Source organism: Jaculus jaculus, chromosome 2, assembly GCF_020740685.1.
Source record: "Jaculus jaculus isolate mJacJac1 chromosome 2, mJacJac1.mat.Y.cur, whole genome shotgun sequence".
Taxonomy (NCBI): Eukaryota; Metazoa; Chordata; class Mammalia; order Rodentia; family Dipodidae; genus Jaculus; species Jaculus jaculus.
Window position 1 is genome coordinate 7,759,283 of NC_059103.1, and position 14,343 is coordinate 7,773,625.

General features: G+C 47.2%; 1 protein-coding gene across 1 annotated transcript in view; it reads right to left on the minus strand.

Moving 5' to 3' along the window:
- Dnaaf5 (dynein axonemal assembly factor 5) overlaps nucleotides 1–14,343 on the minus strand; it is a 53,651-nt gene that overhangs the window by 22,659 nt on the left and 16,649 nt on the right. The window contains exons 5-7 of the mRNA XM_045144403.1: nucleotides 9,605–9,837; nucleotides 6,539–6,751; nucleotides 1,358–1,501 (exon numbers count right to left, since the gene is read on the minus strand). Of these exons, the coding sequence (XP_045000338.1) occupies nucleotides 1,358–1,501; nucleotides 6,539–6,751; nucleotides 9,605–9,837 (590 nt within the window). The remainder of the gene's footprint in view (nucleotides 1–1,357; nucleotides 1,502–6,538; nucleotides 6,752–9,604; nucleotides 9,838–14,343) is intronic.

Below are 14,343 nucleotides of genomic sequence, written 5' to 3' on the forward strand. Positions count from 1 at the left end.
GCCAACAAAGACATGATGTATACGGCTGCTTTCAAAGAGAAAAAAAAGAGTGGAAAAGACCACAACAAAGGTGGGGGGCTGAGGGCCTCTTGCATGTGAAGCTCACCTCAAATAGGGCCCCATAGGACACCTAAGCCTTCCAGAGGCCCCTTCAAAGACGGCCAAGAACCCTTCTCTGGGTTCACGGTGAAGCAGGGGTCCCAGATGGTCCTCAGGGCCTATGAGGACTGCAGGTTTTGGTGCATGTGTGTATGGTATGTGATGCATATGCACATGTGTGGAAGCCAGAGAACATCAGGGTAGCCTCTATTGCTCATACACGTGAGATGATTCTCTCGCTCAACCTGGAGATACTGTTTCCAGTCAGAAAGCCCAAGTGATTCTCCGGTCTCTGCCACTGGCAGACTGGGTTATAGATGTGTGTGGCCATACTGGGTTTTCTATGTGGGTGCTGGGAATTGAACTCTTCATGTCCTCATGCCTGCACAACAGGCATTCTTTTTTGTTTCTAATTAATTAATTTACTTATTTTTGGTTTTTCGAGGTAGGGTCTCACTCTAGTTCAGGCTGACCTGGAATTCACTAGTCTCAGGGTGGTCTTGAACTCACAGCAATCCTCCTACCTCTGCCTCCTGAGTGCTGGGATAAAGGTGTGTAAAACCACGCCTAGTTTTGTTTTTCATAGTAGGGTTTCACTTTAGCCATACCTGGAATTCACGAGATAGTCTCAGGGTGGCCTCGAACTCATGGCAATCCGTGTGCCACCATGCCCAGCAGCACAACAAGCATTCTTACCTGCTGGGTGGTATCTCTAGCACATTGTTCAAGTTTTTAAGTAAAAAGCCAGGAACGGTGATTCATAAACATTATCCAAGCACTAGAGGGTTGGGGCAGGAGGGTTGCTTTGGGTTAAAGGCCTAGAGAGACAGAATGAGCGTGACTGTGTGTGTGTGTGAGAAATTGATTTAAGCATAAATACAAAGCTAAGGTGACAGAAAAAACTTTGCAAGCAGGGCTGCAATTAACATAGGACAGTCACCAATCCTCAAGCCCAAGTGTGCTTTGAAACCCAGCTTGATGGGGGGGGGGGCAGAGATTCAGGGGTCACAATGGCTTCTTTGCCTCTTTGCTGCAGGCTCCATGGTTACTTTACTCCTAGATGGAAAACAGGTCTGCAGGTGAAAGGGATGCCTGGAGGCCTCCTCATAAGTGACTCCTTCCAAGTGTTCCACATTCTTTCATCTTTTGCTACTCAGACATGCCTAAGGCCTGGAATTCAAGCTCACTGAAGATGGATAGGTGACAGGTCCATTTCCTGTAGGAAGAGACTGGGGCTACAGGGAGCTGTAAGGCTTACCTTGTCTACAAGATTGGGCGCACTTGAAACAGCCATGATGGTCACCAGCACCTCCATGAGCTGCAGAATGGCTGCAGAGCAGTCCTCTTGACACACAGACACCAAAGCCTGCACACACAGGAGCAGGTACTCCAAGTACAGGTCCTGGAAGAGACCAGTGGCAGTCAGCATCCCTTGAGGAAGCCCCACCCTGCAGCAAAAGCCAGGAAGGGAAATAGCACAGGCCAGAAATTAAAGACTCACAATATGAAACACTAACTCCTGTTTTAAACATTACAGTCATGGTGGCACATGCCTTAATCCCATTCCTCAGGAAGTAGAGGCAGGAGGATCACAAGTTCAATGTCATCACCAACTACATACGGAGTTAAGACACAAGCCTGAGCTATAAAAGACCTCTGTCTTAACACAAAAAACAATTCTGGCAGGGCATAGTGGCACATGCCTTTAATTTTAGCTCTTGGGAGGCAGAGATAAGAGATCACTGTGAGTTTGAGGTCAGCCTGGGCTAGAGACCCTACCTTGAAAAACCACAAACAAACAAAAGCACTTGTGTGTCAGCAATACTGTAGTATTTACAAGTAAAGCAACAGCGTATCTTGGATATACTTTAAAATAATCCAGAGCTAGAACTGGGGAGATGGCTCAGGGGTTAAAGGTGCCTTCAGCCCTGGTCCAATTCCCTAGCACCCACGTGAAAAACAGACGTGAAAGTGGTGCATGTTGGCAGCAGCAAGAGGCCCTGGTGTACCCAGACACACACGCACATAAAATAAGATAGAACAAGCTTTCTGATTGAACTGGGTGCCAAAGATTGGCTATACTCTTCGTTTCAACCACTTTTTTAAAAAAAAATTTTATTAGCATTTTCCATGATTATAAAAAAAATCCCATGTTAATCCCCCCCCCCAATTTCTCCTTTGAAATTCCCTTCTTTATATTTTATTTGTTGACTATTTGTTTGAGAGGGAGGCAGATATAGAAAGGAGGGGGAATGGGCATGCCAGACAATCTCCAGACACATGTAATAGAACCTAGGTCCTTTGACTTTGCTGGCAAGTGCCTTAACCGTTAAGCCATCTCAGAACCAGGGGCTGAGTGGCTGATGGGACCCCTGTGAAGCAACCACCACATGCTACAGAGAGGCAAGAGTTTTTGAGGCTTCTATTTATATAAACTTCCTTTAATATGTCTATCTTACATGTTTCATAAAGTACAGAATAAGTAGAAATGTCAGTCATGTGTAGCTTATAAAAACATACCCCGGGTGTAGTGGCTCACACCTTTAATGCCAGCACTTGGGAAGACATAGGTAAGATCACCGTGACTTCAAGGCCACCCTGAGACTACATAGTGAATTCCAGATTAGTATGGACTAGAGTGAAACCCTATCTTGACAAAAAAAAAAAAAAAAATCAAAAAACCATATATACACATATATGTGGTGCCTCACCGATATATGTGCATACTTATGTATGAGGAAAATTTTTACACTTCTTTTATTAGTGAGGTACAAATTCAGAAAAATGTGATGAGTATTTGGACAGACAATGGAATGGTTCTAAACTTCTGAACTGGTTGTAAATTCTGTGACTCCTCACCAGTGACATGAATCATCTGGTGCAGTTTGAGCTCTGGAACCTGGATCTTGCTCATGCTACCCAACAGACATGAAAACCACAGGTAGGTAGTCTGAGTGCCCTGCCACCCACAGCAGGTGCAGACTTATATTTCAGAATGATCCTCATAGGCCCCTCAGCACAACTCTGCTGGCCTGACGGACAGACTCCCTAAGACTGGATGGTGGCTAATGTCTAGAATGACCTATGATGTAAGTTTTGTGAACTGCCATTTCTTCAGTTAAAATAAAGGGAATGTATGTTTAAAAGACATATGTTCACCCAGGTTGAGACGAACTGTCTTTCTCCATACCCAAACACCAGCGTCAGAAAGGCAAACGGTATCCTTCCCTGTGGCCACCAGCCCTGCCGTAGCCATTTGACTAAGCAGGGCCTTGCTGAGGGCATCACCCAAGCACACGGTGAGAGGGTAAAGACCAGAGACTCTGGAACTACCTTACCCAAGATAGCAAATTCGGATTCACAGATGCAAAGTGCTAGAGGCTTCTCTGTTTTAGCAAAGGAAGAGATGGACTTCTGGCTTTCTTTAGACAGGACCAAACGTGTTCACTTCATGTCACAAATTGTTTCCTCACCTCAGTATCTGTCACTAACCCTACTCCGAAGATGGAGCTCAAGCTCCCTTCAGCTAAGCTCCAGGTGCAGCACCCAGCCCCACACCTGGGCCAGGCAGACTCCCAGCATAGAACATGTCTGCACAGACTCCTGTTTTAACACATATGCGGCTTAAGTGTTTTTCAGGTTTATTTTATTGAACTTCAGGTTTCCTGCATAATTGGCAAGCACTACACTGCTGAGCTACATTGCACCTCTCACTGATGGCTTCTAGGCAGAAGCTCTACTGCTGGGCCACACTCCTATCCTCATTGGGGTTCTAGGCACGTGCTCTTCCACTAAGCTATACCTCCAGCAGGCCTCTTTTTACTTTTCTTTCTTTCTTTTTTTTTCCTCAAGGTAGGGTTTCACGCTAGCCCAGACTGACCTGGAATTCACTATGTAGTCTCAGGGTGGCCTCGAACTCAGCAAATCCTTCTACCTCTGCCTCCCAAGTGCTGGGATCAAAGGCATGTACTACCATGCCCAGCTCTTTTTACTTTTTACTTGGAGACCGGTTCTCATTAAGTTGCCTAGGCTGGTCTTGAATTCACTCTAGTCCTAATAGGCCCTAAAACTTTCTTTTTTTTTTTTTAATTTTTATTAACATTTTCCATGATTATAAAATATATCCCATGGTAGGCCCTAAAACTTTCAATCCTCCTGCCTCAGCCTCTCAAGCAGCTGGCTGCCACCAGGCCTGGTGCCAGTTTGTTCTCGAAAGAAATGTTTTTTAAAAAATATTTTATTTTATTTGACAAAGAGAAAGGGAGGGAAGAAAGAGAGGGAAAGAATGGGTGCACCATTCCTGCAAACAAATTCCAGATGCATGTGCCACCTTGTGCATTTGGCTTACGTGAGTCCTGGGGAACTGAACCCAGGACTGTTGGCTTTGCAGCCAAGTGCCTTAACCGCTAAGCCACCCCTCCAGTCCATGAAAGAAGTTTTGAACCTTTTGAATGGCCAGCGAAGGACAGATACAGGAAACACATGCATCTCTAATGACATGACACAAAGCAGGTGGGAAAGCAAAAGAGCTTTGCCAACTTGGAAACAGCAAAGATACTAATTGATCCTGAACACCTTCATCCTTTCTTATCAATTTCAAACCTGTGAAAAAAGGTGTAACTGGTACACTGTGGGTTTCTATCATACCTGGGTCCTTGGTGCTAGAACACACTGGAGCACTGAAGAGGAAAGACTGCCCTCTTGTGTGCATATGCCCTTAAAGGCTTTGTCAGAAAGGTCTCCCTCTGCCTCAGTAGCCATTGGGATTAATGTTCCCTCAACAGAACTGAAGCAGGAGCCTGACGGGTTACAAGACCCAAACTCTCTATAACTGACACTCAGATACAAAAGTGGTCCCATTTACTTTGCTATTAAGTGTGTAAGCTGTGTATGTAGAAAACACCTATGCTAGTCTTCAAGTTACAAATCTAGGGAGGAATCAAAATCTCTCTCAGGGCTGGAGAGATGGCTTAGTGGTTAAGGCACCTGCCTGCAAAGCCAAAGAACCCAGTTCAATTCCCCAGGACCCACGTAAGCCAGATGCACAAGGTGGCCCATCCACCTGGAGTTCATTTGCAGTGGCTGGAGGCCCTGGCGTACCCATTCTCTGTCTCTCTCTCATAAATAATGTTTTTAAAAAAACCTCTCTCAGAATTGTCCAGAGTACATAGGTACATAAAGCTCACAAGCTGATTTTTGCTAAAAAGGATTTTTGGGAAACACAGAAGCAGTGGCCTGTTTCTATTCTTTCCTAAGACCCAATCTCTATTCTGCTTCGCAACTTTACAAACTGCCTTACATATTTTCTGTATTGATATTGTTTAAAAAGTGCCTTAAAAGTTTCTTTTTCTCTGTTTAGCCTCACTATGTAGTTCAGACTGGCCTCTAATATGCTATCCTCCAGGATGGGAACACAGGCATGTACCACCATGGGAGGCTCAGTTTTCTTATAGTGGTTTACGGACCACATGTCTCTCACTTTGAGGATAGAGAAAGGACAAGACAGAGCACCAGTGCTGACTGCTGTCCTCCAACCCCTCCCTCTAGCCCAGCATTGTGGAAGCATGAGCCCCATGGCCACAGCAGAGGGTGCTGATACAGGAGGATCATGGTCTACAAGTGGACGTGCAAGGCCTAGAGCCTCCCAGCACAACAGCCACCATTTTGTCCCCAGTAAAGTTACAAAGGATTCATGGCCTGAATATCCATGACCTCACCGTGCCTGACACTACCTACACAAGACCATCATAAGAGGAGGAAAAGATCATGGCATCAAAACAAAAGAGAGACTGATTGAGATGGGGAGGGGATATGATGGAGAATGGAATTTCAAAGGGGAAAGTGGGGGGAGGGAGGATATTACCATGGGATATTTTTTATAATCATGGAAAATGTTAATAAAAATTGAGGGGAAAAAAAAGTTACAAATGATTCCAAATGATGAAGCTCATGACCAGGCTGTTCTGGCCTTGGGTAATATACTGGCTGGTCATTTGCTTGTCATGTCATGTGGTTGCTTTAGGCACACGACACGAATGCTGAATGACATTCACAATGAAGGAGTCCTTGTCCACCCCAAGGATGTACTGTTTAGACCACGTGTAGTAGACCGCCCCTGCTCCCTTTGCTCTGGGGTGGGACCAAAGGCTCCCTCAGAGCGGTGCTACTGGCCTGTGACCACCGACAGCAGCCTGGCCAGCCATGCGCTCTACGGCCGTGGGCAGATCCTGTGCAACCCACTGAGACAGCCCATGGCACCAGCAAGAGGAAATCAACTTGATTCAAAAGGCTACATGTGTGGCTGATGGCCATACTACTAGACAGGTAGGAATTCTGAAGCCAACAGCTGCAGTTTCAGGTATGCTGTGAGCACTGGTGGCCCCTCCAATTTTCAACCCCAGGATCCTCTGCTAGCCACTCCTTCCAAGCACCAGCTTACATTTTCAGACCCCTGGCAAATGTGCTCCTGAGCTAGCTCAGAGGCGATGACCTTGAAGTGTGGCTGGAGGGCGTCTCGAGAGCAGCCTTGAATGGCTGAGGCAAGGATCAAGAGGCCTGAGGCGGAGGGTGCCTTCTTCAGCATTGCTAAGATCAGCTTCAGATACACTTCTGGGCTGACAAATGTGCCGATGAGCTCTGCAGATCGCACGCACTGTAAGAGATGAGGAAGACAGGGTTCTGAGAATACCTGCCACAGCCGGGATCCTGGCAGGAGCTCAGGCCTGTGCTGAAGCATTTTGACATCAGTGACTTGAACTTCTCATTCACAAATACATGCAGCATCATCACATTCTAGTGTGGAGATATACAGCGAAGAGGGTGACCTCAGGGCACTGTGACACCAGACCCAAAGGCTACATGCTAGTGGAATCCATCCTAAAGCGTTACTGAGATGATGTAATAGAGACAGGTATCAGTCAGGGCTGCCTGGAAGGGGACGGGCATGGCTGAAGAGGATGGGGACGAGCCCGTGGTACTGGGCAGCTCTGCACTCCCACTGTAGAGCTGACGGGAGCTACACAGACAGAAGGCACAGGAGCACAGTGATGCACGCTTAGTGCTAGTCACCACTCACGTCCCTCTCCTTCATAAAAGAAGAGAGAAAGTCGCTTCTTCTTTTAAAACTCTCACGTAGCCCAGGCTGTCCTTGAGGTCTCTATGTTCTGACCCTCTTATTTCCATCTCCAGAGTGTTGGGATGACAGGGGTGTGTCACCGCACCCATTTTATGCAATACTACCCATGGGACCCAGGGCTCTGTGCATATTAGGTAAGCATTGCAACAACTAACCTACATCTCCAACCTTAAAGTCACTTTTTCTGTGGACAAAATAGAAGGACAGGGCTGGTGAGATGGCTTAGTGTTTAAGCGCTTGCCTGTGAAGCCTAAGGACCCAAGTCTGAGTCTCGGTTCTCCAGGACCCATGTTAGCCAGATGCACAAGGGGGCTCATGGGTCTGGAGTTTGTTTGCAGTGGCTGGAGGCCCTGGTGTGCCCATTCTCTCTCTCTGCCCCTTTCTCTTTGTCACTCTCAAATAAATAAATAAACAAAAATAAATATGAAAAAGACTGAAAAGCAGTGCATCAGTTTAAAAAAATAGGACAAAGGTTTTGTATGGAAATATATAGTTTGCAACAACAAAACTATACAGGGTTGGAGAGATGGCTCAGTGGTTAAGGGCACTTGCTTGCAAGTCCTGATGGCCTGGGGTTGATTCCCCAGTACCCACATAAAGCCAGACTCAAAAAAGCTGCACATGCATCCAGAGTTCATTGGTAGTGGTAAGAGGCCCTGGAGTACCCATTTTCTCTCTCTCTCCCTGCAAATAAAAAATATACATAAGTAAAACTGCAAAGCTTGTATCCTTTAGTGGTAAGAAACTCAATATACACAAGTCAAAACTACATTTAAGCCAGGTATGGTGGTGCATGCCTTTGATCCCATTACTTGGGAGGCAGAGGTAGAGGACTGCCATGAGTTCGAGGCCAACCTAAAACTACATAGTGAATTCTAGGTTGGCCTGGGCTTGAGTGAGACCCTACCTCGAAAAACAATAAAAAAAAAAAAAAAAAAGCCTACATTTGGGGGCAGGAAAGATGGCTCAGCAGTTAAGGCACTTGCCTGCAAAGCCTAATGGGGCCTGATTTCCCAGTACCCACATAAAGCCCGATGCACAAATTGTTGCATTTACCTGGAGTTTGTTTGCGACAGCTAGAAGCCCTGCCCATATTCATTCATATTCTCTCCCACTTGCAAATAAATAAATTTTTTTTTTTTTAATGCCGGGCATGGTGGTGTATGCCTTTAATCCCAGCACTTGGGAAGCAGAGGTAGGAGGATCATCTTGAGTTTAAGGCCACCCGGAAGACTATATAGTGAATTCCAGGTAAGCCTGAGCTAAAGTGAGACCCTTCCTAGAAAAACCAAAACCAAACAAACAAACAAACCCCTCACAAACAAAATCCAACAACTTAGTCAGGGATGGTGGCACACTCAGGTGGCAGGGGTAAGAGGATTGCCATGAGTTTGAAGCCAACCTAGGACTACAGAGTGAGTGCCAAGTCAGCCTGGGCTTGAGTGAGACCTTACCTCACAACAAAAACAAAAACCAGCCGGGCGTGGTGATGCATGCCTTTAATCCCAGCACTTGGGAGGCAGAGGTAGGAGGACTGCTGTGAGTTCAAGGCTACCCTGAGACTCCATAGTGAATTACAGGTCAGCCTGGGCTAGAGTGAGACCCTACCTCAAAAAAACAAAAACAAAAACAAACAAACAAAAAAACCTCCCCCCCCCCCCGCAAAAAAAAAAAAACCCAAAACCATACACTATGCCATACAAACAGGCTTAAGTGGCTTGTTTTTAAGGTTCTAGGTGAGAAGGAAAGGGTACTTTGGCCACAATCTCAAGGGCAAAGCGTTAACTGTTCCCCCAAATGCCAGGGCACGTCCTCCTGCAGGGCCTTGAAGCTGCCTCAGGAGACCACCTGTGTGGTTACAGGACACTTGTGTCTGAGCATCAAATTGGGCCTCAGTGGTGAGGCTTCCCTGCTTGCACCTTTCACACATGGTCGCACTAAACACCTGCCAGGTGGTAGCTGGGGTTTGAGAGTAAAGAAATGGCCTCCACAGGATGGATGAGGGCAGCTGCCCAGTGTCCATCCAGCTCATCCCCACAGACCTGTGGGACAGGGCCTCAGGGTGCTCAGCTGACCCTCCCCAGGCAATTCCATGGCTCTGCTGACCCTGGTCCTTGGAGTCAGCCCACAGCAGGGCTTTTGCAGTAGTGGACACACTGTCCCTACATGCAGCCCTGTGGGCTTGCGTACACAAGCCCACCCTAAATGCACTGCCTTTTCCAGAGCGCAGGTCAGGGGTGATTAGTGACTGGGTATAAAGGCAGGCAGGAAGGGCTTAAGACAGAGGTGCCCATACCCTCACTGTGGGGTGAAAAGGCAGTGGGGCTACAGGGCTGATACCTACAAGAGGCTAGGAGACGGGACACTCACACTGCTGACAACAGCTTTCTCCTCATCGGTGCATGCCTGGTGTAGAGTTCTCAGGACAATCTCCAGGTGCTGTGTGATGTGGTCTTCGGCATGCAGCAGCAGCACTGGTAGGAGTTGTGCAGCCTTCACCCGGGTCCCCACGACCCAGTCAGTGATGTCGTGACAGATGGCAGGAAGCACCTTGGACAGGTTCCTGAAGACCAGCTCCCGGCAGCCCAGCACGGGACGGATCTCTAGAGAGAACGTGGGATACCTTGCTGACCTGTATGAAGAGTACCTTATTTAAGGCACACCTAAATTCTTACAATTTAAATATTCAAAATGTCTTCTCCAAACAGAAGTGTCACCAGCAGGTCATAATACGCTGTAAAGGGTTATTCACAGCTATGTGGAGGTGGAGCACATCAGAAACTAGCATACCGATGAGCTAATGAGACATACCTGCAAACATGGAAGCTGCCTGCTACTGGGTGCTTGGTCCTTCCCTCCTTTGCTGTCTGTGGCTATAGACTAGAATGCATTTTCTTTCATTCTTGCTGATTTACTGATACAGGGTCTCATGTACCTCAGGCTGGCCTTGAACTATTTAACTGAGGATGATCATAAACTTCTGATCCTCCTACCTCCACTTTGTAAGAATGGGGTTTCTGGCCACCGAACCTGGTACATGTGGCTTAAACCCAAGGCCTAACTCATGCTAGGCAAGGACTTAACCACTGAGGTAAATGCCCTGACTTCTATTTCCCAAGTGCTAGGATTAAAGGCATGCGCCACCATGCCTGGCTTTTTATTTGAGAAAAAGAGGCAGAGAGAGACAGAATGGGCATGCCAGGGTCTCTAGCCACTGCAAATGATCTCCAGATGCATGTGGCTTGATTGCTAAGCCATCTATCCAGGACTTTCCATTGCAGAGCTGTCACCCAGGGTTGCCCCAGAACACTGGAATCTACAGCACAATTTTAGCACCACATGATATGGAGTGTTGGGACTCAATGACTAGTCTTTTTTTGTTGGTATTATTTGAATTAGGTACTCACTATGTAGACGAGGGTGGCTTCAAACTCACAGAAAGCCTTCTGCCTCAGCTTACCAATTGCTGGGCTGACAGCCATACATCACCATGACAGGCTCCTCTAGCGTTTTTTGTAATTAACACTATAATGAACATCTCTATATGCAAACCTTCTCGTAAACCTGACTGATGAATTTGGATAAATGTTAAAAATGGAAACACTGGGCTGGAGAGATGGCTTAGCGGTTAAGCGCTTGCCTGTGAAGCCTAAGGACCCCGGTTTGAGGCTCGGTTCCCCAGGTCCCACGTTAGCCAGATGCACAAGGGGGTGCATGCGTCTGGAGTTCGTTTGCAGTGGCTGGAGGGCCTGGCGCGCCCATTCTCTCTCTCTCCCTCTATCTGTCTTTCTCTCTATGTCTGTCGCTCTCAAATAAATAAATAAAAAATGAACAAAAAAAATTAAAAAAAAAAATAAAAAAGGAAACACTGGGGTCAACAGGCATGTGTTTTGGTGTCTCCATATACGGGGTCCCAAATGACACATAGAGCCAGTCCTAAGCAACTCTCCTACAAGCAGGGTAAGAGCTCAGCAATAACCTTTAAATATATATATATTTTTGAGGTTTCCACATGAATATGTACACAAAGCGAGCAGAATTTGAGGTATAAAACCATAGGTGGTCTGTGCCGTAAGCCACTGGGAACCAGGTGCTGACAAGTGCCTCAGGTGATCTGACAGTAGAGCTGCTGCTCTGGGCAATGGTAAGGTACCTCCTGAGGATGCTGCACCCTGGACTGCCCTCCGACACCCTGTTGCCTGCTTGCCCATGTCCTTCAGGAATATCCTTGCTGCACCTGCCCCAGGGCAGCAGTGGTCTCACGTGAGGTGCCAGTCCAGAGAAGATGGGAAAGGTGGACCAGCTCCTCTGTACCACAGGAGGGCAGATGGGATTTGGTTCCCCCTTGTGGGTGGTCCTTAGTAAATATTCACTGAGTTCAAACTGATCCTGGCCTCTATGAGCTTCTTCCAACAGCTTTCCTGGTGCCATTTCTGTCGCAGAACATGCTTCTCGAGTGAGGTTGAGCTGAGACACACACACAGTGGTGCAGACTCTGCCCTCTGCAGCTGGTTCAACGTCCCACCCGAAGAAGCCAGTACAATCAGCACAGAAGACACACCAGCCAGGGGCCTGCTTCCTGCACCTAAGATTTTCTCTTGGAGACATACTCCACAAACAGGTCTCTTTTACTTAGCATGACATTGCAGGATTCGTGCACACTGTGGCATACACTGGAGTTCTTTTTGGCTGAATGACATCCCATCTGGACATTCCATCTGTGTGCCCAGCAACTCACCAGCCAGCACGTGTGGGCTGTTTCCACTCTGGGGCTTTCGTGGAGAATGATGCTGGGCCAGCAAATCTCAAAGGACATAGTTTTCATTCCTGTCAAGTGTCTAGGTGGGGGGTGGAAGGAAGGACTGGGTCGTGAGGCACTGTAAGAAATCAAGGGAAGCCAGGCGTGGTGGCACATGCCTTTAATGCCAGTACTAGGGAGGCAGAGGTAGAAGGATCGTCGTGAGTTCAAGGCTACCCTGAGGCTCCCTAGTGAATTCCAGGTCAGCCTGAGCTACAGTGAGACCCTACTTTGACAACTTAAAAAAATAAAATAAAAAGAAAGAAAGAAAGAAATCAAGGGGCTGGAGAGAAGGCTCAGTGGTTAAGGCACTTGCCTGCAAAGCCAACAACCGTGGTTCAATTGCCCAGTACCCACGTAAAGACAGACGCACAAAGTGGCACATGCATCTGAAGTACATTTGCTGCAGCTACAGGCCCTACTACAATCATACTCATTTTCTCTCTGCTTATCAAAAAAATAAAAATTAAAAAAATAAAAAATCAAGACTAGCTGGGTGTGGTGGCTATGTCTTTAGCTGTACAACTTGGGAAGCTAAGGTAGGAAGATCCCAGTGATTGGAAGTCAGCTTGGGCTACAGAGTGAGTTCCGGGGCAGCCTGGGCTGGAGTGAGACCTGTCTAAAAACAAACAAGAAAAAATACAAAAAAAAAAAAAAAAAGATGGTTTTACAAACATAGAAAGCTATCTATCAGCATTGCAGGAAGGCTCTACCTTTTCAATGTCTACATTCCTTTCCAGATCTGTTATTTGCTTGATTTATGGAACAGCTGGTGGTCAGCAGCCCTAGCTTTCTGTCCTGAAGCCTGTCAGCACAGGCAAACAGGGAGGAAGTGCCCCAGGGTCCAAATAATCATTAACCTGAGTTCAGAGTTCAGAACTGCCAGGTCTGGGGGCCCAGAGAGCCGAGTGACTATTACTCTTCTCTTTTTTTTTTTTTTAAATTTTTATTTATTTATTTGAGAGTGACAGACACAGAGAGAAAGACAGATAGAGGGAGAGAGAGAGAATGGGCGCGCCAGGGCTTCCAGCCTCTGCAAACGAACTCCAGACGCGTGCGCCCCCTTGTGCATCTGGCTAACGTGGGACCTGGGGAACCCAGCCTCGAACCGGGGTCCTTAGGCTTCACAGGCAAGCGCTTAACCGCTAAGCCATCTCTCCAGCCCTACTCTTCTCTTTAAAAGCACAATCACAGCACACTAGCAACCAAACTTAAGACAACCTAATCAGGCAAGGTCCCAATCAAGCAGGGGGACAAGAGCACATGGATCCACTTTGGTAAAACACACCTTGCAAGTGCAGGAGAGAGACTACAGCACTCTTCAGCAGGCCGGTGGCTAAAAACTTCACAACACAACACAACTGCACATGACAACGATGAGTAGCTGGCCAACTGCCAAAGCCTGAAGGCAAAAGTGAGGGTGCACTGGGCTGACCCAGCGCAGCAGGGAAGGGGACTCTGCCTGGCAGGGGGACTGGGACACAGATGAAGGGTTAAAACCAGTGCAGGGGCCAAAGTTCTTAGCTTCTGGAAGGCAGGAGTGGGGTGGTTCCGTCAGTCTGGCTACTGTGCAGGTGCTGAGCGCCTCGTCTGGGCCCCCTGCTCTCACTGCCACGGCCAGCCTGTCTGCAGCCACAGCCACACATCCAAGTGAAGGACCCTGCTGTCACGGTTGGGCAAATCCTCTAGCTCTCCACTATCCTAGTTTTCCAGCCTTTTTCTCTTTTTCTGCTCTGTGAAATGTTATTTTTTTGTTTTTGTTTTTGTTTTTTCCAAGGTAGGGTCTCACTCTAGCCCAGGCTGACCTGGAACTCAATCTGTAGTCCCAGGGTAGCTTTGAACTCTTGGCCATCCTCCTGTCTCTGCCTCTCTGAGTAGTAGGATTAGAGGCATAGAGGCATGCTCCACCACACCTGGCTGAAATGTGGTGTTTTTTTTGTTTTTTTTTTTTTGACACCTTCTATTCAAGTCCTCCTGTATCTTTTTATTTTTTTTCGAGGTAGGAGTCTCTAGCCCAGGTTGACCTAGAACACATGCTGTAATCTTAGGCTGACCGTAAACTCACAACAATCTTCCTACCGCTGCCTCCTGTGTGCTGGGATAAAAGGTGTGTGCCACCATGCCCAGCCAAGTCCTCTTCTTCTTTTTTTTATTTTTGGTTTTCTAAGGCAGGGTCTCAGTCCTTTAGCCCAGGCTAATCTGGAATTCACTATGTAGTCTCCAGGGTAGCTTAAAACTTACCTACTTGCCTCCTAAGTACTGGGATTAAAGGTGTTTGTTACCACACTTGGATTCCAAGTTGTCTTTTTCT